General features: G+C 41.8%; 2 protein-coding genes across 5 annotated transcripts in view; one reads left to right on the plus strand and one right to left on the minus strand.

Moving 5' to 3' along the window:
• Positions 1-10,746: 10,746 nt before the first annotated feature.
• Positions 10,747-20,568, minus strand: LOC124111077 (29 kDa ribonucleoprotein, chloroplastic-like). The gene is made up of 3 exons (XM_046470644.2): positions 20,393-20,568; positions 15,726-15,915; positions 10,747-13,569 (listed from the first exon to the last, which is right to left on the minus strand). The coding sequence occupies exons 2-3, from the start codon at positions 15,861-15,863 to the stop codon at positions 12,553-12,555; spliced, it is 1,155 nt and encodes a 384-aa protein (XP_046326600.2). The 5' UTR covers positions 15,864-15,915; positions 20,393-20,568; the 3' UTR covers positions 10,747-12,552.
• A 3,050-nt stretch (positions 20,569-23,618) lies between these two features.
• The window catches only part of LOC124111075 (cyclic AMP receptor-like protein A), a 51,359-nt gene continuing 48,101 nt past the window's right edge, over positions 23,619-26,876 (plus strand). For all 4 annotated transcript variants that reach the window (XR_007219707.1, XM_048391361.1, XM_048391359.1 and 1 more), the window contains exon 1: positions 23,619-23,762. Coding sequence is in view for 3 of the 4 variants with exons in the window: in XM_048391361.1 (XP_048247318.1) it covers positions 23,670-23,762 (93 nt within the window). In the remaining variant the exon portion in view is untranslated. The remainder of the gene's footprint in view (positions 23,763-26,876) is intronic.

Below are 26,876 nucleotides of genomic sequence, written 5' to 3' on the forward strand. Positions count from 1 at the left end.
AAGTAAACAAGGTATGCTTCCGTCATTAATTGTAACAGAGATTACTTTAATAAGCTTTGGCCAAGCTGTCATGCTATATTCCTTTGGATGTATTGTTATTCAAAACCGTGTAAATGCTCCAGAAAAAAGTAAACCAATAATAAAAAAAGAAGTAAAACCAAATGGTAAATAAAATTAGTTTTGGTCACTCGCTCAATCGTATAAGAAGGGCAAGTTTCGAGCCTTATGGACATGTCTGATAATTTTCATTCAAACATAAAAGTTGGACATTTCTGGTGAGGCAAATGCAAAGTTTTTGTACCACATCGTCTTTATGTCCATATTCACCGAATTGAACATAACTCACGATCAGGCAATACACGCATGGCGTTGTCTGGTAATGTTTTGGCTCACACGCATACATTGTTATTTATCAAGTAACATGATGTGATCACGTGACTTGATCCAAGATATCTGACAGTCGAAATGCTTATCACGAAATACGGTTATAACGAACTAACAATAGTGGTCCCTTTGAGTTCGTTATAACCATACTTTACTGACCTTTTGACGAAGTTAATCATTTGCCCTGATTGGTAGGAAAATAATTATTAATCTAATTAGAGCTTGGCCAAAAGGTTCCAAATGTGATTGTCTTCGACCACTATAGCATGATTGACTTCATTAATGTAAGGCAGGTCTGTTTCCCTGGCAACCTTGTGGCATTAGAGAATCTATTTTGACCACCTGCCTGCATATGATGCAAATGGCTTGATGAAATTAGATGTGTAGCTGAGATATACTCGTGTCAGTAGCCACATGTACGGAGTATTATGAAGTTAATGGGTTTGTCTACGACGACACAAAAGGTTGAGATGTGTACACCAACTTAGCTGTTAATGTTATGTTTTTACTAGATAAACAAATAATTGGACCCGTGAAGACGCCGGGGTAGAAAAGGTCTTCAGCAACCCATGCCGGCCGTACAAGGTGACTATGCTTGTCGTAAGAGGCGACTAACGGGATCGGGTGGTCAGGCTCGCTCATTTGGTTGATGCATGTCATCGATCCCAATTGCGTGGATCGATGCTAATGATATTAATCACTGGATTGTCTGGTCCAGACTCGATTATTTACAGACCGCCGTCATATAGCTGGATTATTGCTGAGTGCGGCGTAAAACAACAAACCAAGCAAACAAACTCTATTGTGCAAACCTGACTACTTCTACTCTTTCTGGTCAGTTATGCATACACTCCCAACCAGAAAGTCTATATTTCTAAAATAATATTAATAAATCTGCTTTTGTTAATATTGCTTTAGGCCTTATTGTATCTGATTTTCTATGTATAGAATAATGTAAGATATATAATTGTACACTAGTAGAACTTTCCTATATCTGATCACGTGGTTATTTGTGTCACTCGTAAGGTGAATGTAAAATATCAATATTGACTATGAATATCATCATGACATCATACCATGTCTGTACCATTGATGAAAATGAAAACAGAATTAAAAAAATACCGGCTCGGAAATAGAAATAAATATCAAACATTATGAATACAAATATTATTCTAGCGTAATTCGTATTTTTGATATTCCTAATGTATTGATATTTACGATACGAAAGCACACGAGGGTAACAATCTCTTTTTCTTATAATGTCGTTCTTAAAATAATTGAAGTTAAAGATATATTGAAATTCACTATCGTAGCTTTAGAAAACGCGTAGGAATATAAATCCTGAGTGAACCGCCCGACTTATGACATAGTGCCAAATGATCTGCAGCCATGGCTGTTTTTGCAAGCACTAACACATCAGAAAACTACCATCTAATCATTTATAGAAAAATATGCAATTTTGTTTGGAAGTAACACCCACATCTATGTACGGAGCTTCCTAAATTTGAATATGTGATCTCATTGGCACATTTATCGGATCGTGATACCAAGTTTATCGAATTGGTTTATCGTATTATGACACTATCCATTATATGCCCAAACCCCGTACATACCTTCACTTTCATTCAACGTTCACGTGTTACAATGATTAATGATTGGTGGAATACAATTATCTCCACCTCAATATGGTGATTCAAAGTGCTGATCCGGTCAATTGTGAAGCAACCGTTTCGCTTCATAATGCTTATGCAGACCAGCCAGCTGACTTGTATGTGTTTTTACTAAAAGGTGGACTCGTAAAGATCCGGGTTAGAATTCGTCTTCAGCGACCTGTGCCTGTCGTAAGAGGCGACTAACGGGATCGGGTGGTCAGTCTCAGTGACTTGGTTGAAGCATGTGCTCGTATCCCAAATGCGTGGATCGATGCTCATGATGTCAATCACTTGAATGTCTGGTCAGAAACGATTATTTTACAGACCGCCATCATGTAGCTGGAATATTGCTGAGTGCGGCGTTAAACAACAAACAAACAACAAGAACAATAAGGTGCCAAACTGTCAGCCAGATGTTTTTTACGAGGAATCATAGATATTGTGTTTGTGTTTTCTTTTAAGATATCTTTGACTTTGTTCTCATCTCTTTGAACTATATTTTGTTTGTTTCAAATTCTCCAAAACTCTAGGACCAGTGATGTAAGAATTGCATCAGTGTTTTAAACCGATGGCTGTGTTTCTTGAATCAACTCAGACTGGAGTGGATCGTAGCTCTTACTATAGGTCAGATAGATGTTTGGTACATAGTTTATAGTGAGTGAGTGAGTTGGGTTTAACGCCGCTTTTAACATTATTCTAGTTATATCACGGCGTGTCAGCTTAATGTGGGAGGAAAGCCCGAAGTGATGCAGGTCTCAGACGTTTACCACTTCGGTGAAACCCACGATCACGGGTATGGTGCTGAAAAACCTAGCAACATAATCGGGGGGAACTGGGATTCGAACCCACAATCATAGGTTTCTGGCGTGCCCAAGGGACGCAACTCTGCACAGAGAATCCCGGCGCCTTAGACGACTGGGCCACCCGTGCCCCCATATAGTTTATAAGTGCGCAGGCAGCAGTAATTAACCTGTCATGTTACAGATAAGCATCGGCTATTCGAACATCCCATGCTCCATGTCTGAATGTAGTTTGCAGACCGCTTTGATAGAGTCTATATATTGCTGATTATTGCTTAAAGCAGCACTCAAACACCCCAGGCTTGAGTAGACGCTGCTGTGATAAAGTTTTTGCCGATTATGACACAAAGCAGTTGTCACACACAGTCCAGACTTTACAGATTGTCATAAACCTATTGCTAGTTTGGTATCAGTCAGCACTCCCTTCCTCGCCACAGGATTAATCAGTTGTAGGCTGATATTGTTGATTATGTCAGAAACCAGGATTGCTTCATTCTGGGATAAACAATTGTTGTTTCTTTGTTTTTTTGTATTTGGTTCAACGCCGCACGCAGCAATATTTAAGCTACATGCCGGCAGTTCGTAAATAATCGAGTCTGGACCAGACAGTTCGGTGACATCTATCGGTCTTCGCAATTGGGATACGACATGTATCAACCAAGTCAGCGAGCCTTATCACCCGATCCCATCTTCCCGAGGCAAGGGCATTAACTGACTACAAAATTGCAGTGGAAACTTTTATATCCACTTGCCTCCGGAAGATGCCAGATCCCGTTAGTCGCCACTTACGACAAGCATTGGTTGCTGAAAACCAATTCTGACCTGGATCTTCACGGGGCTAAACGACGTACAGGCTGCTGTTAAGGTGTAAAAAGTCGCCCTTGATTGGAATCCACAGGTCGCCATCCTTCAGCCGAGTCGTGCTGACTCCCAGATAACACCATGGTGACCTTAACCCTAAATCATCAGTGGCCAAACACAAGGCTGGCGCCATAATATCTCCAACTACACTCAATGTTTCCATATCAGTTTCGTGATTGAGTTATATTCGGGCTGGCCGGCGGTAATTGTATAAGCCAGCTGGAGCGATGTGCAGCATTGGATCAGTCGCCGACAGTCTGTACACAGTTAAAGGTCGCGGGAGGAACGTATGGGGACTTGTTACACTGCTGTGCCAATCGATGGGGAACTTGCTTACCCGTGAAACTGTTCTGGTAGATAGTGAAGTGAGGTGAGCTGAAATGGGGTTTGACGTCGTGTGTGTGTGTGTGTGTGTATGTGTGTGTGTGTGTTGGTGCGTGTGTTGGTGTGTGTGTGTGTGTGTGTGTTGGCGCGTGTGTGTGTGTGTGTTGGTGCGTGTGTGTTGGTGCGTGTGTGTTGGTGCGTGTGTGTGTGTGTGTGTGTTGGTGCGTGTGTGTGTGTGTGTGTGTGTGTGTGTGTGTGTGTGTGTGTGAACTGGCCCTGTTCTCGCTGTTCTCCTTGTTGAGGTCACAAGGAAGAACACGATAACTTTAATCAACACTAAGTGAGTAAGTGAGTGTTGTTTTACGCCGCTTTTAGCAATATTCCAGCAATATCACGGCGGGGGACACCAGAAATGGGCTTCACACATTGTACCCATGTCAGGAATCGAACCCGGGTCTTCAGCGTGACGAGCGAACGCTTTAACCACTAGGCTACCCGACCGCTACCCACTAGGCTACCCAACACTAAGAAAGTTTGCAGCAAGCCTACCTATTGATGCAAGAACCTATACTGTCATAAAGCGCACATGTGTAACCCAGAAGATAAAACACATTTACTTGTGGTACCTTCAGAATGAGAAATGAGAATATGGCACATTTCATTTTAAATATTTATAAAAGTAGAAAACAAACATATTATGAAAACAAAACTAGTGATTTGTTTTCACAACAATGACTTCCTAAAACAATTGTTATTGTTTTCAAGGAAAATGGAGTATTAAGTTGACACAACCATAGTGGTATAGGTGATACTGTTGACATTGATGTACCTACAGTTATAAAGTTATGTATATTTTTTATCATTAATCAGTTCAAAGTATTCGCTTCATTGTTGTAATATTATTTTAAAATGAAGTAGATCTGTGGATACAAACTCGCAACGTTGTGAGAGCGTTTGGTTTTTTTAACCATGAACCATACTTCTGTATGAGAGTTACCTCCCTTATGGTAATATGTTTGATCCTGTAGCCTGACACGTCAACGATTCACACTGCCCAAAAGAGCTAATATCTCGCTACATGGAAACTGGGTCAACGTTTCCCGCATTGCGATATGCAACAGGCATGTCCCCGACCCTCACGACAGGCAGACCTCGCTTCACGGAAATGCCTCAACGTTTCCCGCATAGCGATATGCTTTAGGCCTGTCTCCGGCCCTCTCGACCAACAGACCCGCTTCATGGAAATCGGTCAGCGGTTCACCGCAGCGAATACTGTATGGAGAAATAGGTCGGATAAAGGTAGACTGGTACCCTGCCCTTCGCCTCCTAGCAGCTGCAAGGGAGGAGCGCAAACGCTCTAGGGCAGGTAAACCAGTCTAGGACAGGGCGTGTTTAGTGTTAAATTTACAGTTCGAAATGTTTTAAACAAACATTTTCATAATTATTTACGTTTCGTATATATATACGCATATCATAAAACATATGTAAGACAAAGACAAGTTGTTTTTAAAGTTTGGTTACATTTGTCCAACTATTACTCATCCCTGTGTAACTTTCTCTAAACCGAAAACAAATAAGGTACTGCGCAGTTAATTGTTACACACAAATATGTAATAGTTCACGGGAAAAAAATCTTATGACTTAGAACTTATGTCTCGTAGTGCACAAGCAAATTCAGCTGTAACAATACCACACACCCTGCTTGTGACACATGGTCTGCGATGTACAGTAAACTACTCTTTATAACGAACACGCCTATAACGAACACGCCTATAACGACGGATATAACGAAATGTGTTTTGATCCCGTCCATGTGCTGTATATATGCTTTTAACGAACTACATTTATAACGAACTAACATTAGTGGTCTCTTTGAGTTCGTTATAACCGTAGTTTACTGTACTGTGCTTAAAGTACTGTCGGAAATGCTAGAAAACCGCTTTTTGGGCTTCATTTCATAAATACGAGCCACAGGACTATAAAAAGAGCATATATCAAAATAACGCAAATTGACATAATCTAGCCTGTCCTAACTGACACAGTGATTAACCTTAAAATGTACTTTTACAGGTAAAATGATGATCAACTTGGAAAATATTCGTGTCATGCATGTATGAAATGACCCATTACCTGAAGTAATTATCTAACACCTGTCCCGAGGTGATGACCTAACACCGTCCCGTGCATTCTCTCAGGTGCAAATGTCACCTGAGTCATGTGAGTTGAGGGTGGTCTCAAAATATTGCTGTTATTGTACTTAATTGACATGTGCGGTTTATTTGGGTAGCAATTGTATATATATATTGCATTATATTTGCTTGAAAACATGATGGAATAGTTAATAGCAATGAAATGGGATGAGTATTGGGAGGTTGCGGTTTTGGAATCAAGAAGTATTTGTTGTTCTACAGATGGTTTCTTGAGGTAGCATTTCTCTCCGCTGGTGACGTATATGAATCTGTACTTTTGAATGTTGTGTTATGTCTTGCCACGAACCCCTTATACTTAGCCAAGATGGGCACAACACGGTGGAGCTCACAGTGTCCTGTGTGTCGGTTCCTATTCAGCCGAATTTTCTCCATGAGCTGAACTTTCGTCTCATATGGTCTGAAGTCGATAATGTCATACATTCCCGTATGGTCGCCTTCAGACTACTCATGGTGTCGGCGACAGTATCTGATTCCCGGACGTTATATTAACTGACGTTATCCATGACAATGACACTGACGTTGTTTAAAATGGGCAGTAGCTGATGTTCCAACCAGTCTACACATCCCCTCCTATAATTTCCTTATGAAAATCGCCAGTTTTCCTTTTCGCCTCGAAAACTACCACACATCCATCAAAAAGCCCCATACCATGGGTTGCAGCGTACAAAACAATGACACGATTACCTTTACCTGATGGTACCATAGGTGTTTTTTTTGTCTATCTGCCGATAGCCACATGTAGTCAGTGGAATGATTCATCAAGGTAAATTATCTTGACGCCCTGACTGTGATAGTTATGAATGGTTCCGAGATAATGTGACCTCGTAGACAGGATGGAATATTGTCCCCTGAAAACTGCTCGGTCATCGCAACGCGCAGTGTATCGAAATCCCATCACTTGGAGAGCATTAGTTAGTGCAGTTAACATTAATTGTATGTTTAATTCCTCCCAAATACTACTACAAGTCAGGGTTAACTTCTGCTCATAAAGCTTGTACACTATACGTCTAATCACCTTGTATCAAAGCTGTCTAATATCCTTTTACGTCCCAGTTTTGTTTTTGAGACCACCCCTATACCTGTTTTGTTTTATTTATCATACCGTAGACTTGATGGTATGAATTAAAAACCCAATAGCTTGGGCAGTTCGGTAATTCACGCTATCTAAATTAATAAATGTTTCCCTCTATCTCTCTAAAGTGTAAAGAACTTGTATACATTTCCCAGTACAGACTCCATATCGTGTACCATGGTTTTGGCGATGCAAATGTAATGTAACATGCATCATGGGAGCAATGTTGACAAAACAAACGCAGCGTCATTTTGTCATTTTAGAAGATGCACATCTAGAATTTCCTCAAAATGATTTGTGTGTGTAGATTAGATGTTTTATGAAGACTACATTATTATCATTATAACGGAATCGGGGGCACGGGTGGCCCAGTCGTCTGAAGCGCGAATCGCTGTGCAGAGTTGCGTCCCTTGGGCACGCCAGAAACCTAGGATTGTGGGTTCGAATCCCGGTTCGCCCCGATTATGTTTCTAGGTTTGTCAGCACCATACCCGTGCTCGTGGGTTTCACCGAAGTGGTAAACGTCCGAGACCTGCATCACTTCGGGCTTTCCTACCACATAAGGCTGACACGCCGTGATATAACTGGAATAATGTTAAAAGCGCGGTTAAACCCAACTCACTCACTCACTATAAAGGACTCACGTGCGCATATTTCTATAGTCCGTTTCAGATTGCCATCATTCGACTGAGAATAAATGTGAACTTCCTGTTTTCGTTCGAATTCGTCTCCAGTACGCTTGTTGATAGGACTCCTTGTGCCTGAAATACTCCAAACCACAGGTAGTTCGATCGGTAGTTACTCGATATTTCAATAACAACGGTCTGTGAAAAATTGTATCCTTTTTTAACAGGCAAAAAGAACTTTTCTAGTGTTTCCGAAATGTTGCTGACTATTTGAATTATTGAATTATTCGTCCGGATGGCCTCTGGAAGGCAATTCTGTTAAAAGCAGCGAGCAAGCCTCACATTCATTGACTCTCGTGCGACTCGAGGGGGCGTGGCGCGGCGGTATTGACTTGCGGAAGATTAATGACTCTGTGGGTGGCTATTTCGTTGATAGCCGGAGAACCCAATGCTTGTAACAAGGAATGGCAGGCACCAACAGTAAAGATCTAGTTATTACTACTGCAACTCGTGAAGAAAGACTTTATTGTGGCCGTACTGACTATTGGAGCTATATAAACATGTCAGGATCACTCTTTCTTCAACGTTGACATTGAACCATGACTTACAGAGGTCCGTAATGTGACCATGTGTCTGATATATACAGAGATATTTATATGTACATCTTTCAATGTTACAAAGAACTGTAATGTAAAATAAAACCATTCCCCAAGTGTGTACAGTGCCGTAGCCAGCCGGGGGGGGGGGGGAATAATCTTTAATGAAAATCTTGATTTTGGAATTTGTTTCTTGGTTTACTTCCTCTTATAAGTATGAAAGAGATATTATCAGCTCAATATATCATCACGGCGAATCCTGATGATGATGATTGTATGACATACGAACATTCTACAAGTAAAGATTTTCTAAACACATTGGACAAGTGATACTTGTACAAATATTTCAACGGCCTCGGTGTACCATGGGCTTCAAGACTTCTGAAATAAACGACAAACGACACTACTTATGGAAGAAATGGAGGAATGATACTGAGTACATGATGGCACTTATCCTTGTATCACCAGATCCCACCATACATAGAAGATATACCATGACGGCCTGATATAAAGATTATTTACGGTGAGAGAAGATTCATAATCCATGGCTTAACGTTCATTGTCGGTTTAGCTCTGTACCTTCTAATTAGTGTCTCGTGTGAAACTGAGCCATTGTGTTATCTTACCATATGTATGAATGTCGGATCCTGATTGTCTGAGCCCCATTCTATTTGTTTTCAATGTACCCCGCTAGCAGGTAAGGTACATTTCTTATGGCGACCGTTCAAATTGCCAAACTGTTGTCACTACATTTGCAACATAACAACCGCCATTTTTTTTATCTCAAATTCATTATGCATAACTCTATTCTCCGGATGTTTAAGAAATTTTCCGAATGAAGTATATCTAGGGGGGATAACTCTAAAAAAATTCTGTCGGCTATTTTTCGATTAATGAGAAAAGATATGAACGAAGTGGAAAAATGCAAAACTGTTGTATTATTACGATTTCAGACCAACGGCCGCCTGCAATACAATTAGGTTAGCTGTAAGATACATTCGTTGTCCAACTGTCCGCCAGGTGACATCAGTTTGTGTACCCTCCATGTTAGTTTATTTCCCCCGATCCCTTTCCATACCGCCAGGCAGTCACGCAAAATCACTCGAGTAACGTGCTGCCACTGTGGTGGCTTTCTCCTTTGCTGGTGTGCTTGTTAATTGGGTTCAACTGGATATTGGCAAATGGTAAGATTGACGGGTGTGGGGACGTGTTTTTTTCATCTGTTTTGAGTTCTCAGGGGAGTTTTGAGCTCAATTTGGATCCTTGGAGACAACCAGGAATTCGACACATCCATTTCGATAGATCCGAGTATGAATGATGATAAATCGAGAAGGAATTCGCAGGGACCCCTAAATGAGTTCGAGACATCCGGGAATTCGACACAACGAGATTCGACTGTATTTTGAGTAGATGTCAACCCTTATAGTGACATTCCTTATAAACTTCGAGGTAGCAGGACAGTCAGTGTTTGGGCAGTTTAAATCCAACTTGCGTGGAATGTCAATATGTCTTGCCTTAAATATATATTAGGCATACAATTTTATATCGAACAAGACTAAGAGCCATGACTACTGAGTTGTGTACGGCTTATATCGCTGTGCAGAGCTGCGCCCCCAAAGCGTGCCGGAAAGCCATTATATTGGGTTCGAATCCCGCTTTGTCCTGATTCTAGGTTTGACTGAACCATACCCGATGTCTTGGGTTTCAGCTTTAAATATCTTATCCCTGCATTACTTTAGACTTTCTTTCCACATTCCCCTGACACGTCGTGACTAACATTCTGTTCAAAGAGGCGTTGAACCACTTTTACGAATTGCTGAATGTCAGAATAACATACGAGGTCTGTTTCTGTGATATAGATTTAAAATATTCATAGGCAATGCTGCGTTAGTCATAACAGCTATGTTAATCAGATAGTTGTCATGGGGATTTTACACCCCATCCCTGCTAATCAGAATCAAGTATCCTTATCATTTCCATATTCATAAGTCATCTCTGCTAAAAGCAGGTCGACTGTATTATTCCGACTTTATACAATGAGCAGTTGTTTATGAATCATTATCAAATAGTGATGATACCAGGTGTTCGCGAACAGGGGAGCGTATCCTGCCCCACCGGAGGCACCCGCACAAACACACGCAAAAGCAAGTAAATTATAATTGTAAATCTCGGTTATCCAGCATGATCCTCAGATTTGTTTGCAAACGAAGAAGCGACACAATTCAAAATATAAAGGAGTATATTTTGTAAAGTCAATAATACATCTATTGATGTCTATAAACTAAATGAATAAGCAATGAATATCATGAATGAATAATCGGGCCCCACATATTATGAGCTCTATACGTACTTTGGCTTGGTAACCGGTGTCGTGGTCGAGTTTAATCACAGCCATTTGTTGAGTATTTTTGGAGTATATCACAATCGGTATAATCAAAAAGACGAAGACAATAACTACTTCTTAAAAAGTACCGACTATTTAATATCTGTGTGGGATGGAAGGTTGTGGGACGGGAGACGGGCCTGAAAGAATATGCTCTGAAAGAGGAAGCCAACCAATCTTTCTTCCATCGTTTCTGAATATGAAATACAATATCTGAGACACAATTATACTTTTCCAGTGTATTATGATACAATTTCAATTGTTTAATAAAATGCCCAGACGCTCCACCAGAATATTAAACAGTCGGGGCTTAGTGGTACAAGAAAAAAAAAGGTAAAAAGTAACTGTATACAGATTTCAAGGAAGGATGAATGGGAAGTTCAGAAGATACACCTGAAGGCACTTAGAACCGGAATATATTCAGTGGTACATACTCCACGTAGCACTAACATGTCTGAACAGCCTGCGTCCATCACGGTCCCTAACGTTTCAACATACATGTATCACTGTAAAAAGTAACGGTATAAACATTTCAAGGAAGGAGAACGTCTGAGATAAATGGGCAGTTCACATGACACAGCTGAAGGCACTTAGGACCAGAATATATTCAGTGGTACAGATGTAACTCCCCCCCTCCAATCCAACCCCGCACCTCTACCCGATATCACATAAAACAGTTTTAGAGGAATATCGGCGATAGCATATCGTAGCACGAGGTATGACAATGGACATTTGGGTCCACTAGAAATGTCAAACTTAAGGTTAAGGAAAACATTTTAATATTGGTATGATAATTCTCAGACATGTTCTAATCGTTTTTGAAAAACAAATCTGCCTCTAAATAGGACTGTGCTCATTTCTTATGCATATCTCTTGGACCGAAAAGGACTCTTATCATATTTTGGCCTTTTTCAATTCAAAAACATATTTTTAGAACAATTTAAGGATAACATTCTTAGTATATGTAATAGCTGTTACATGCCAGTATATATGTAAGATTAATTCATTGTCACATTAGAGAACAGTTTCTTTATAATCCTTCACATAAATCCTTGAGACTGAAATACAAAAGCAGGGACTGGCCTTTACACATTGAGATAAAGTCCACATCGGGGATGATGCTGCTGTCACAGATAATCCAAGGTGTCTGACACAACACAGAAGACGCAAGAGGATAGTATACGTCTTGTCCTCGACAAATCCAGCCGCAATAATTCTGTCTATTCCTGATAGAATGTAAATATAAAACGTCTACGCCAGAGAATAACCAGTCTCGATTATCCTCTGAAGCAGATTACATTGGACGTAAGAGGCGGTAAAAAAATATGTATGGATCACTGGACATCAGTGATGACGCCAGGTGTTCGTGAAGAGGCTAAGCATGTTCTGCCCTACTGGTAAGACATGGCACTTGTCACCACCAGGATACCTTTCATTGAACCAGGGTATCTGGTGGGGGGAATATTGTGACCTGACTGTGGACGTTGGGGTCATGTTCCTCGCTGGTCCAGGAGTTGATCTTGTCAAGGTTATCTACTATTCGACCAAGGTATCTGGTTCAGCTGGGTCAGACGATACCTCGAGATCTGACTGTGGACATTGGGGTCATGTACCTCATTGGTCCAGGAGTTGATCTCCTCCAGGTTATCTACTATTGGACCAAGGTATCTGGTTGAGCTGGGTCAGACGATACCTCGAGATCTGACTGTGGACATTGGGGTCATATACCTCATTGGTCCTGACGTTGATCTCCTCCAGGCGACGTCCGATGTCCGTCAGTGCTCCCTGGTTCCGTCTGACCTTGACCTGTTCCCTGTTGTTCTGGTCGAGGAGTTCCTTAATGGCCACCTCCTCTCGCTTCAGGATGGTCAGGTTCTGCTCGTTGGTGTCGCTCTGGTTTCTGAAGTGGTCGTGCAGGTTCAATAAGGCACCGGGAATGTCGCCAGTCGATACTCCAGCCATATCTAAGGGGGGTCCTCGTTGTGGGTCCCTCATGCCGTCGGAGAATAGAGCCCCAGGGGCAACCTGGCCCCTAAATCTCCCACTCCCAACGACCCGCCTACTGTCACTAAGAACACTCCCAAGATTCGCCGGTGGCGTTTTATTTTGCAAAAGCGAAAACTGTGATCTATCATATCCATAGCCGCTGGTTCGATCCCCAATTGCTAACCTGCCTCCACCAAGTCCTAATCCACCCATCTCTCTTCCAACACCACTCCTCTCGAAACCCCCACCGACAAGACCGCTCCTCTCGTAACCACCTGATCCAAAACCTGTCCCGTGGTATCCCTCATCACCAAGTCCTCCCCTTTCAACCCCTCTCAAACCCAACCCTGCATCCCCATAACCTCCCCCAACATCCCCTCCCCGTCCTCTCAGATGTGCTGACGTCAGTCTCATCCGGGCATGTTCAGGGGTCATTCCATGTAACCTTGACCTTTCGCCTACAAGACCTGACCCCTGTCTGAAGTCTACTTGTCCAGCTTGCCCATCGGTTGTTGCGATTTCTTCATAACTGAGAGCCTGTGACCTCAACAGAACGTCTACCAACCAGCCATGACCCGTTTCTCGAAGAACTGCCAGAAACTTTCTGAATGTCAATAAACCGCGGTCGCTAAAACTCTCGATGAGGCAGGGAACTTGTTCATCTGTGTCCTTGAACTGAAATTACATACATAATGACAAATTTTACTTTCAAGATGTCAAAGAAAATGTACCATTGCACAAGCACTGGACAACGGTCGCCCTGGCGCAACAGCAACACCAATATGCCTAGGTAATCGTCTTAAACGGTATATCGTCTAAAGTGATATATCGTGTTAAGCGGTATGTCATCTAAAATGGTATGTCATATTGCATGGTATATCGTCTTATTATGGAACTTCGTCTTAATATATATAAACTAATGTCCAAAAGAAACGATACCACACATTTTTCTAAATATTTTTTTATGAAGAGTAAATTTTCGTCTGAAAAGGTACTTTTGCGTATCCTACGTTCCAAACCAAACGTATTCGGTCGATAAAACCGGGAACATTTGATCAATTGAGAAAAAAGCGTGCAATTTGCCCAAAAGACGTTCCGTCCCGTTACACGAAATGCAGGTGCATATCTTCTGTATAAAAATGCTGACCCGACACGTTGGGATCACAGCAACAAAAAGCACACAAAAGAAATGCCACGTTTGACAGCGATTGAGAGAGAGAGAGCCGTAGGAATGCTCCAACAGGGAGCTACGCACCGCGACGTTGCCAGAAGGTTAGGATGCGCGCGCATAACCGTCACCAGGTTAATGCAGCGGTTGCGTCAAACAGGTCGGACAGCAGACAGGCCGAGAAGCGGGTGACCACGCCTATTGAAGACCGCCACATCCGGGTACTTCACCTTCGGAACCGCTTCGTAACGGCGACGTTAACGGCACGTACGGAACTGGGACACGTGATAAGTCGACAAACCGTGTACAGGAGACTGCGGGCACATGGTATCCGAGCACGTCGCCCCTACCGCGGAGCGTTCCTGACACCTCAACACCGACTCAACAGACGGATATGGGCCAGGCGACTTCGACGGTGGCAACGGTGGAACTGGGCACGTGTCATGTTTTCTGACGAATGCAGATTTTTCATCTTCAGGAACGACGGCCTCACTAACGTGACTTTGAGACGTGTGTTAGGACATTTTCCACACTTGACTCATCAACTGTGTTCAAATTAAATTTTCATTTTGGACCCCCCGCTTCTTTACATGTCTGTCCTCATGATTGTAAAGGATTGATTACAATGAATTTTTGTACACATACTGTGAAAACATTACTCACAAGTCATATACCAATTTGAAATGTCTGTATCGTTTAGTTTTTTTGTAATGTCCTTTCAAACACGTGGTATCGTTTCTTTTGGACATTAGTTTATATATATATGCATTGTCTTAAACAGTATATCGTCTTAAAGCCCAAAGGGAATTTTGTCTTAAATTTTGTAAATAATATATCGCCTTAAACGGTTTGTCGTCTATGCCATCTTAAATCATATATTGCCTGAAATGATTTGTCGACTTCAATGGTATTTCATCTTAAATGATATCTCATATCAAGGCTTTGTTTGTTTGTCTCTGAACTCCGCTCTAAGCAATATTAGTCTGTACCAGACAATCCAGTGACTGATATCATAAGCATCGATCCACGCAATTGGGATACGATGACATGCATCAACCAAGTCAGCAAGTCTGACCACCCGATCCCGTTAGTCGCCTCTTACGACAAGCATAGTCGCCTTTACGACAAACATGGGTTGCTGAAGACCAATTCTAACCGGCTCTTCACGGGTCTATTAAATGGTACATCATATTAAATGGTATATTGTCTTGAACAGTATTCCGTCTCAAATGGTATATCGTCTTAAGTGACATATTGTCTATAGCGGAATATCGTACTAAACAATATATTTACTTAATGAGTATATTGCCTTCAATGGTAGGTCGTTTTAAATTATATATATAACGCCTTAAATGGTACGTCATCTATTTCATCTTAAATGATATATTGCCTGGAATTATATCTCATCTGAAATCGTACATCATCTTAGACGGTACGGGTTCGTTTGCCCACGTGGGTACAAAGTGTGAAGCCCATTTCTGGTGTCTCTCGTCGTGATATTGCTGGAATATTGCTAAAAGCGTCGTAAATCCATATTCACTCACTCATATCGTCCCATACGGTATATCGTCTTGACAATATATCGAGTTAAAGGAGTTTGAAAAACATGATATTTTACAGAATCACTCTCGGGTTGACTATAGGTGATTATTTTCACACTCACCGCCAGCTGCCGCTTGACGTATTCGCTAATCAGGCCATTCTCTTGAAGCTTCTCCAGAACTGTGGGCGACAGGACAAGATGGCGGGACAGGAAGTCACTGTTCTTCTGCAATACGTTGCTTACTATTCTGTTCTCCATGGCTTTTGTCTTCAGCTGCTGACGATGTCCATAATATTTAACTGTCGGCCGGCTGTAATCAGAAACATCCCTGTACAATGGGGTCATCAAGCTTTTGGTCAGTCGGGAAATCCGCCTGTGGTCATAGTCGGGTTTGAAGATCGCGATCGGACGCCATGGAAAGTGAACACTTTTCTTCATTGTGATGACCTCACTGACACCGCTGTGGCATCACGGGTGTGATAAGAGACCATAATAATATGATAGTACCCTAGTTACAACGATTTGATAAACTCCTGTGTCGGGTATATAACAACATGGCCCATACCTCAACATGTATAGCGAGAGCGTGAAGGTAATTTAATAGTCCTGCGTTGAGCTTCACGTCGAGGGTCTTAACGGGTGGGCAATGTCTATGGTTCAGGAGATTAACATTACGTGTTTTCAGATTTGCGGGTGTTATTGATTATTTGATACCGGAAATTGCATTTGGAACCGGCGGCGTCTCATTTCACAACGCATTTCATCAAATACGATTGCAGCACACATTCCATTAAATGTGTAATATGCGGTTATTCAGGTGAGCGATAAATATATCATATTTTCATATTTGAAGGTGTTATTGAGTATGAGATATCCGGAAATTGGATTTTGAACAGATGGTGCCTCATTTAACTGCGGATTTCAACTAACACGATTGCATCACACAGCAATTTAGTTTAGAGTTTAGGTGATACAATTATCGACTCGTCAAGTGTTTCATTTGTCCGACATATCCTGAACCTATCCATTATAAACAATATGTCATACTCGCATAGGTATATGGGGTAAAGCACAAGTAATTAACATATAACAATGGTGTATAGTAATAAACATGATAAAAAATAGTTCATTGACATGCAACTACTGTAGAAATCAATGTACTGTCTTGTTAAACGATCAAGTTACATATTTTAAGTGACCGCCTCCGTGGTCTAGAGGTAGAGCGTCCGCCCGGAGAGCGGAAGGTCCAGGTTTCGATCCCCGGCCGCGTCATACTAAAAGACGAAAAGATGGTACTTGTTGTTACCCTATCTGGCGCTCGGCATTAAGGGGCTAAAACAAGGACTGGTCGGCTCGGAGTCAGCATAATGTGTCTGAGTGGGGTATTCATGTTAAACTGCGGCATGGTATCTCAGTGTGCTAGCACTATAAATCGGCATCAGTCCGGACTAGTACAAGCAGCCACACACACACACACACACACACACACACACACACACACACACACACATGTGCATGCACGTCGCTATATAAGTGCAATAATCTTGGACGCGACGTTAAACACCATTTCTCCTCAAGGTAGACACACTATGTCCTCACCTCACCACTATTTTAAGTTGACATCGTGTGCTTGAATGTAATCTTTGTGTAACTACTGAGAGTACTAAAATATCAAGTCAATTGTTTAATTTGCTACATGCGTTCTGGTGACGTGTGCAGAAAGGGGATTCATTTCACGTATCGTGGCCACGTGATACTAATGGTGCCATACTGATGGCCTTGAGGTACGGTTCTGTCTTCATCTGAAGGAGCCCAGGAATCAAGGCACTGTGTAGTTCACAGGAATATTTATCAAAACGATTCTAGTGAGTTCATATAACATGGTGATGACTAAAGGATAGACTAACATTTAGTCTCTGAAATCTTATATTACACAATATCCTTCTTGACTCTAAAAATAGAAATAAAATTCCCTATGCTGATTTCAATTGTGGAATAGAGCTAGCTTGAGCTGGCTAGACTTGCTTTTGTATGCATATCTAGATTATGTTTTTTTCATAAAATAAATATATTCCACGGTCATGGCGCAGGACTAACTAAAGGACTAAGTCGCGGTATTCAATCACCCAGTGCCCTATATTTAAGCAGGCTGGTTAACGAAAATGGTCTGGCCATGGCTGTTCATTTGGGATATAGATGGATTCAGTTCGGGGCTCTAATTGGAGTCTACTGTTATAATCATTGCTGGGTTTGTCCATGTACCAGAAGACAATACTCATACAGCAGAGGTCAAGGCAAATCGTCTAGGAGTAACACCGTGACACTCACGTCCTAATGACTTCCTCCGCTCCCCCTTGGGTCTACTTCAAGCCTTGGTCTAGACAAGGGAATTAATGGCCAGTGTGTGACTAAGAACATTTCTGTTTTTACGTGAGAACTTGTTGTTAAATAGAGCTTGTGTGAACAAAGGAAAGAAGTGGTGCCCAGCGGCTTGGTTAAGTCGCGACTATTGTTTGTCTGTGTGTTTGTTTGTTTGTTTGTTTGTTTGTTTGTTTGTTTGTGTTTGTGTTTGTTTGTAGGAACAGGGCATTACCCAGAAAAAAATGAGAATATTATAACTAAACAAAGTGTTGGAATGCGATAATGCGACAAACTGTCTTGTGTTGTCGCATTGGAACTGTTTTTATAGTATTTTTTTATTTTACCAACGCGACCATGTCCCTTTTTGTGTTCCAAAGTTAACAAATGGACGTACCTAACCTGCTTATAACAGACCATTGATGAGTTGCATTAGTTGTTTGTGTACAGGCACAGTATGGCGTCGAACACAGAGGTGGTACGTCCTACACTCTAGCCTGTAGCCTGCAGATGGTCAAATATTTAACTTACATTTGTGACCCGTGAAGATCCGGGGTAGAATAGGTCTTCAGCAACCCATGCTTGTCGTAAAAGACGAATATGCTTGTAATGAGAGGCGACTAACGGGATCGGGTGGTCAGGCTCGCTGTCATCGTATGCCAATTACGTGGGTCGATGCTCATGATGTCAATAACTGGATTGTCTGGTCAGGACTCGATTATTTACAGACCGCCGTCATATTGCTGGAATATTGCGGAATGCGGCGTTAAACAACAAACAAACAAACAAACAAACAAAACTTACATTTGTATTGCATGTATTTTTGTCATGTTATTCGTGCCCAATTTTGATTTTTCATGGGGTGGTGGTTGGGTTTGTGTCCAGAGATATATACGAGCCCTGAGAAAAAAACAGTGGTCGACAGCATGAGCAAAATGAGCAACGGTATACTTTACCGGGGCACGATGACACATGACTTTGAGGTTGTCAGCGATATCTCGATCGAATCTTAATCCTGCAAACCAGTGATTGACATTATGAGCAACGATCGTAAGCTGTCGGGGCGGGATGACAGAGTCCAACCAGTTCTCACTGCCCAGCATTGTTAAGGGTCCCGAGGACCTATTTAGCTGCTCATATAGGGGAAGGATCGAAACTCGTTTTAGAAACAATCTTCCCGAAGCAAGGGAGTTAACTGACTATAAAAGTGGAAACTGGACATAAATATTCAGTTACATTCCTTGCCTCGGGAAGATGGCTACAAGCATTCAAAACCTACACTCATTACTTCAAAAAACACCACAGTAATGACAGGGGATCAGTGACACCTTTTAGCCATCTCGGAATAGCTCAACGCGTTCACACAAAGCCGGGAATATCACAACCTAATTATCTGTAGGTTCACCCACCCCTTTGGCCCCTCATCGTATATAACTCCGTCCCATGCCGTCGAACTGATCAATACACTCAGGCATATCAATTGATTTTTATTGATCTAAGGCTTTCAACGCTACTCAAGCGTAATGCGCTCATCGGAGCACTAGCAAACAGGTCTAAAACACAATCCCTGTCTCATGGATACCGCGACTAGCGCTGTGTCCGAGAACGTGAAGTGCTTGCAATGTCAATATTGGTTGAACTTGACCAGTTTTTACTTTCTGTATGATCGGTGACCGTGTTTAAGACAGGTAGTTTTGTTGATAATATGTCATGGCGTATCACGCTTGACGTAAAAAAACGCCATCATTTAGAAAATGAAATTTTTGGATCGGTTCAGTCATATAATCAATAATTGTAATGTTAACGGAAATTAAATGCTACTTTTGGTGACAAATGCCATATGCCACATCAGTGCTTCTCATGACATGCCTGCTATCGTACACCTGCCTAGCTACTCAAGTATATGTCTGTGTTCAGTTAGCCGAGGACCGTACACGCAGATAATCCAAACGAACACGCACATATTAACATTGCGGCGCTGTTTGGGTACTTTCAATTTATTGATATTACTGTCCGCATTGTTCGATTGGAGTGTACCCAGGGGATTGGAATATGAGAGTACATAATACCTCTGTCACTAATAAAACGATATTAAAGGAGGATGTTCATATTATATATTCAACACCCAATTAATATACGCTGCCCTTATGACCTACCATTGTATCGACGTGACTTTTTGTTGTCCATGTGCGCATATAAGTACTAAAACTCCAGTTTTTGTTTATTTATGGACATATTCAAGAACCCATGTACTTGACAATGGGGATAGAGTTGATTGTTAATAGCTGTCGCTCTATCTGCAGGGGTCTTGCGTTTGTGGTTTTATTTAAAGTTAGATCGATATTTTATCTACCGTTAGTCAGAAAAAGAAAGAGTGTGACCATTTTGAAACTAGGCCAGGAATGGACTAATCTATGTTGACCACATACCTCGTCAAAAGTGTGCGATTATCCACTAACTGTCCCACAAAACAAACGTAATTTTTCACATGTCCCTGTCCAAGGTGGATATTCAATATGGCGGCGATCCGTTTGTCGCCAACCACAACAGTGTTGTCGCCGAGTATATCGATAAGCAGTGTGTGGAGAAGGCAACGGGTACCGTGTATGCGTGTGTGTTTGTGTTGTTGTGTGGGTTCATTCATACAGCTGAGTTCGATCTATTTACTGTTATGATCAGGTTCAACATGTCCGAACACAGCCGACGACCTACAGGCTGCTTTGTGGAGGTGGTCTAAAGTAAGGCATGGAATACAAGGGTGATAGGCTTTAGCGAGGGGTAAGAGCGACATTAAAGAGGGGGTAAGAATGGGGTATGAGCGGGATATTGGTAGACTATCCTGGGGGAGGGGCGGGATAAGGGAGCGATGAGAGTGGGGTACGAGCGGGATATTGGTAAACTATCGTGAGGGAGGAGCTGGGTAAGGGAGCGATGAGAATGGGGTATGGGCGGGATATTGGTAGACTATCCTAGGGGAGGGGCGGGGTAAGGGAGCGATGAGAGCGGGATGTTGGTAGACTATCGTGGGAGAAGAACGGGATAAGGGAGCGATGAAAGTGGGGTAGGGGCGGGATATTGGTAGACTATCGTAAGGGAGGAGCGGGATAAGGGAGCGATGAGAGTGGGGTACGAGCGGGATGTTGGTAGACTATCGTAAGGGAGGAGCGGGGTAAGGGGCCGGCGAGAGTGGGGTACGAGCGGGATGTTGGTAGACTATCGTAAGGAAGGAGCGGGATAAGGGAGCGATGAGAGTCGGGTACGAGCGGGATGTTGGTAGACTATCGTAAGGGAGGAGCGGGATAAGGGAGCGATGAGAGTCGGGTACGAGCGGGATGTTGGTAGACTATCGTAAGGGAGGAGCGGGATAAGGGAGCGATGAGAGTCGGGTACGAGCGGGATGTTGGTAGACTATCGTAAGGGAGGAGCGGGATAAGGGAGCGATGAGAGTCGGGTACGAGCGGGATGTTGGTAGACTATCGTAAGGGAGGAGCTGGGTAAGGGAGCGGCGAGAGTGGGATACGGAAGGCCATAAGATGGAGATAAGAGAGGGGTAAGAGAACAACAGGGGAATAACAGGGGTGTGTGTGGTGTGTGTGTGTGTGGGGGGGGGGGGGTGGGGTGTATGGGATTAGAGGTACGAGCGGTCTAAGGGCGGGATAAGAGTTGGGTAGAAACGGGGAAAAGGTTTAAACTGGATAAGATTTAAAGGGCTATTATATACAGGGAAAGGGATAAGAGGGTGTGAAGTAAGGTGATGGGTAGGAATTGGATAAGCGAATGGTAGGATACTGGATAAGAGGGACTTAAGAGCGGAAAAGGAAGGCGATAAGATAGCTCGTCAACAACTTTTTAGGTTTTCGATTTTAAAAGAGACAATTTACACTTGTATAGACTAGCACATTTGCATATTCCGGGACAAATGTTATTACCCCGTAGACTTGCGGAATATATTACTGATTTTAAAGAGACAGATTTATCTTTCTTCGCAGGAGAAAGTCTATTTTGGAACCATGCATTATTTTTTTAAGTATGTTTTGGCAAGGTCCGTGCACGCGTATCTAAATATAATTTTAAGGACTTCCCTGTGGTAAGAAAATGTCCACAAACATCCTTTGTAAGAAATGGTGAGATTCCGAAAAACAAAAAGCAGAACATTGTGGCCTTACATATAACAATATTGTCTTGCCTCCTTGTTATTACAGCCCGAGTATCAGAGATCAGTCACTACATTAACTACCCCGACAGTTAATATCATGTCCGTCTGTGGACAAATTGTGTAAAATTGTCTATATGCTCTATCCATAATTCCAATCATATTTATCATGCAAACATATATCACCCGCCCGCAGAAATCTGTGTGTTTGCTAAGTCTGGATCGCAGCGACCTGGAAGAGGCGAGACCCGTCGCCCACAGCAGCCTAACGGCCATGTACAAGTAGATGAGCATGGCCACTCTAGGGTGACATAAAGCGTTTATTTCCCGGGAACTGGTAGGGACAATTATTTTGAATAATTCAGCAGAGAGCAATTACGGTCATATTACGTAGATCAAAGGATGGCAGGCCATCACCTAATGCTCGATCGGCTCCCGTTTTACTCCCTCGTCAGATCCTGTTGATGTCGTGTTGAGAAGAGTATATACGTAGTGTATATAGGCATTGTGTGCGAACTGGCGATGCAGTGGCAGCTCATCGACATCGCCGGTAGTGTTTATTTTCCAAATATCACAGCTGATGTAAGGAGTTAAACAGCTTTGAAAATTCATAGCAATGTTGTCGTCCCGTAAATAATATTGAATTTGGTTGTCCCCTTATTCACGTGGCCGTCTTATCGATTCCAGTGCTATCAAAATCGGAATGCTGTGGATTTGAAAGGCATGTTCCTCCCCCAGAACAAGCCAATCGCGAAAAATGATTCGACTGAAGGAAATAATCATCTGCCTCTGTCCGTGATTAATTTTGACATTTTGGAAATGAATTGCGATTTCCTCAGTCGCGGTGCCAATTAATGGACTTAGTGGGATAATTACTGGATTAATTCGCAGGCTTTCGGCGATATCCTGAAAGCAATTTATCATAGCGATGGTGGACAAGAATATCACAGATCACGTAATTCAGGGAGAGATAAATTGATCGATTGCAAGTTGGACATCTCGTAAGTCGGGCGAGTTGGTTGAGAGTGGAGTGTCTAGACACGAGTCTAATATCAAAACGAAGTGTTTCTTTGTTAATACACTAATGACTAAGGAAGTCACATATATTTCCCTTTTGGACCTAATTACCACGACGGCACTAGCCTCTGAAGATATAGCACTACCTTGAATGTGTACCACTCGATTCAAATGCGTAGGCATGTTTCATTGGCCATGGGCTGAGTGATAGTAGAACTACACTCGGAGTCTCATGACTGATTATATTAGCCCGTACTTTGAGTTATTGGGAGACGTGCTTCGACAGAGCAGTGAGGAGAAGCATGCTGGCTCAACGTCGCATTAGTTCAAGTTGCTTTGCCTTCGAAAAGAATATATACGCATTTGAATACGTTAGTACTAATAGCGGAGGTCTGTCCATTTTGAATGGAGTCCTATGGGACTCGATCCCCGCAAAAGAAATCTGACGCAGGCATAATGAATATTGATTTCATTTCAGAGTTGCCTCCCTTTGAGTGTATACCCGGAAGTGTCAAAATATTCCGGGAGATCTAAACATGGCGTCTAGGGAGTTACTGGCTTCAGAGATGAATGCGTCCAGCCTAAGTTTAAATCGTTGCCCGATGTTCCCTGATAACCCAGATCATTGTGTAAGTATCACGAGTGTATTGAGATATTTCTTCCTTTTATAGATCTTGTCTTATTCTCGTTAACATGTTGAACATGTATACAGTCGGCGATGATCAAGTTAAAACCTGACAACGTAATAACTACCCACATTTCGCAATGATACGGACTTATGCGTAGGTTCTATTTACGGATGGTACACAGAATGCGTACATATTTACAAATACAGAAATTGATGAGGAATTTCTTATCAACCTGCTTATTTATTCATATATTAGGCCTATATAAAGAATTTTGTTCAAATTAATAAATAGGTATTTTCTACGTTCCTCATGGGTCTGAACTGTTCATGTTAGCGTTAAAGTTCATTCTACCATGAATTGGGAAATTACTCGATTCTGATTGGTCAATCAGAGGCTATTAAATCACAATAAACCCCCTCTGTTTAAAACAGCTGGTTTGACACAATCACCGCGGAAGCTATTAGATCTATTCATAGAAAAGAACTTTTTTCAATCATTGTCGGTAGGCATATTGAAATAATTATACCTACAATTACAGGTTACAAATTGCAAAGTTACCGTTACTACATAATTCAAAGGATGTGAGGCAATACATTTTGTGCAGAAAAAAAACAATAGAAATCAACAAAGAGAGTGTATTTCAAGTTTTGGGGACAACAGACAGACTAAGAGAGTTTGGAATTTGACGCTTTTCTACATATGACTGTGTTGTCATATCTTTTGCTTCACAATGAGCGCTAGATGTCATAATGGTGACAGTCGGTGTAGAACGAAAGCTTTGCAAAGCTTGCTTAGTTTTCTTTAGGGGTGGCCACCTCATGTTAGCTTTCCAAGTTGCTGTGATTATATGCTGTCAATGCCTGTCACATGTTCAAGTGAAGTATTACAGTGTTAACAAACTGCCTGGGAATATACAGCGCCGTATTTAGTTTTAAGGCTGTTGTCGGTGAATCGTAATTCAGATCGATAACCCACTCAAAACACTGGACTCATCCCATGCCGCTTCACTCAAAATATTTGCAAGCACCAAAGAGTTCACGTTTTATTTAGTCATGATAGAATGGAGATAAACATACTGTGTTTTCAATGTAGAGCTAGGTGACCTGTAGATTTAACCGCGCTAAATTGAATTTGGAACTGAACGCTCAGCATGAGGTTTCAAATGTTAAATTTAGTGCGGTTAAATCTACAGGTAACCATGGGTTACCTAGCTCTACATTGAAAACACAGAGTGTTTATCTCCTGATTCATGCTGTTAGGGTTGTCGAGACAGATACTACAGAAACATAGTTTAATTAACATGCAACAGAATTTACTTGAAAGTCAAACTGAAACTGAGTTTGTGTATTGTGAAAATAGTCTCATCTTGACTCTGATGTTGTACACTTTGCCAACCGAGGGTGCGTTTGTGTATACATTAAGCAGAGACCATATATGGTCCATGCATTAAGCTACCTGGGGTATGTGTTTCTGTAGTACCTGTGATGATGACAACAACCCCTATAGCATTATTCAGGCCTAAAATGATTGTTTATTTCACTGAAAGACATGTGGCCTCAAAATGTTCATTCCTTGTTACAAACTTTAGGCGCCAACACCATTTCACCTGGAGACAAATTCATGTCTGACAGCGATGTAGCCATGGTATCCTCAACCATTTTAACACTCCTACAAGAAATCTACTAACCGTGACATTAACATTAACAAGCCTGTTGCCATTATTATTCGCCACCACGAAGTGCGGTGGGGGATATAGGAGTCGAGTTTGTCCGTCCGTCCATCCAGTTCTCAAAGGGGACAAATCTTCTCAACATACTAAAAAACTTTTTTAGTCAAAGAATTGAAATTTTACACACTGATCAGTCGCAGACGTAACGTGTACGCGTGACGGTTCGCACAGTTTCGAAGAAAGTAAACATGTTTCAATGCGATGGAAAATGGGTGTGCGTTGGTTTGCGTGAAATAATTTATATATTTTGTAACTCTACGATGAATAAGCTTTTAGAAAATACTACGTGTTAGTTTCTGAAAAATATGTACATAGGAGAAAATCGCTGTCAAAAACAGAACATTTTGCTCGATTTTTGCACATTTTTCTCCCAATTTGACCGTTAATTATTTTTCTTATGACATTTTTTTCATGTCATTCCATAACTAGTAGAATGATCAATAACTGTACTTAATTTTGTTTTATTATTTTCACAAATAACGCTTGTAGAGACATTTTTGTGCAACATGCAGAAATCCATGGTCCACTGACAGGCCGTCACGCAGGCCCTCTCAGGTGGTCACTTGTACGCGAGACGGGAGAGCTGTCTCGCGTACACGTTACGTCCTCCACTGCTGATGTTACTGGTCATTATCTTGGATCCTTTCAAAAATAGGTTTCGTAAATTCTTTTTTTTGACAGAGTTATTACCGTTTCAACTTTGTGCATACTGCTTGAAATGGGGACAGGTTTTCTCAGAAACTGCTGAAATTACTTGAATGAAAGTTTGCTAGCTTATCTTAGAGATACTTGTCAATATTGAGTTCGAAAATTGGTTCTGTAATTCTTTTTACAAAATTTTGCCCCTTGACCCATGTTATTTTATTTAGTGCATAGGGTGTGCAATGGGGGGACAAGTTTTCTCAGAAACTACTGAAGTTACCTATCGAGAGATACTTACCAAGATTGAGTTATTTATCACAGAGAAGGGGTCTGTTATGCAACGTTAGAAATTGGCACTTGTCCTGTAGTCCTTGCCAAACTGCCCAATGTTCAAGGTACCCTGAGGGCTAAAGTACTGTCGGAAATGCTAGAAAAATGCTTTTCTGATTTCATTTGATAAATATGAGTCATAGGGCTATAAATAGAGCATATGTGAAAATAACGCAAACTGACCTAATCATTTGCTAATCTAGCCTGTCCTAACTTGCATTGTGATTACCCTTAAATGTACTTTTACAGGTAAAATGATGATCAACTTATAAAATATTCGTGTGTTGTCATGCATGTATAAAATGGCCTATAACCTGAGGTAATCACCTAACACCTGTCCCGAGGTGATGACCTCACACCGTCCCGTGCATTCTCCCAGGTGCAAATGTCACCGAGTTGGGGGTTGTCTCAAA

This window comes from Haliotis rufescens, unplaced genomic scaffold, assembly GCF_023055435.1.
Source record: "Haliotis rufescens isolate VD_foot unplaced genomic scaffold, xgHalRufe1.0.p SCAF_9, whole genome shotgun sequence".
In the NCBI taxonomy this organism is placed as follows: domain Eukaryota; kingdom Metazoa; phylum Mollusca; class Gastropoda; order Lepetellida; family Haliotidae; genus Haliotis; species Haliotis rufescens.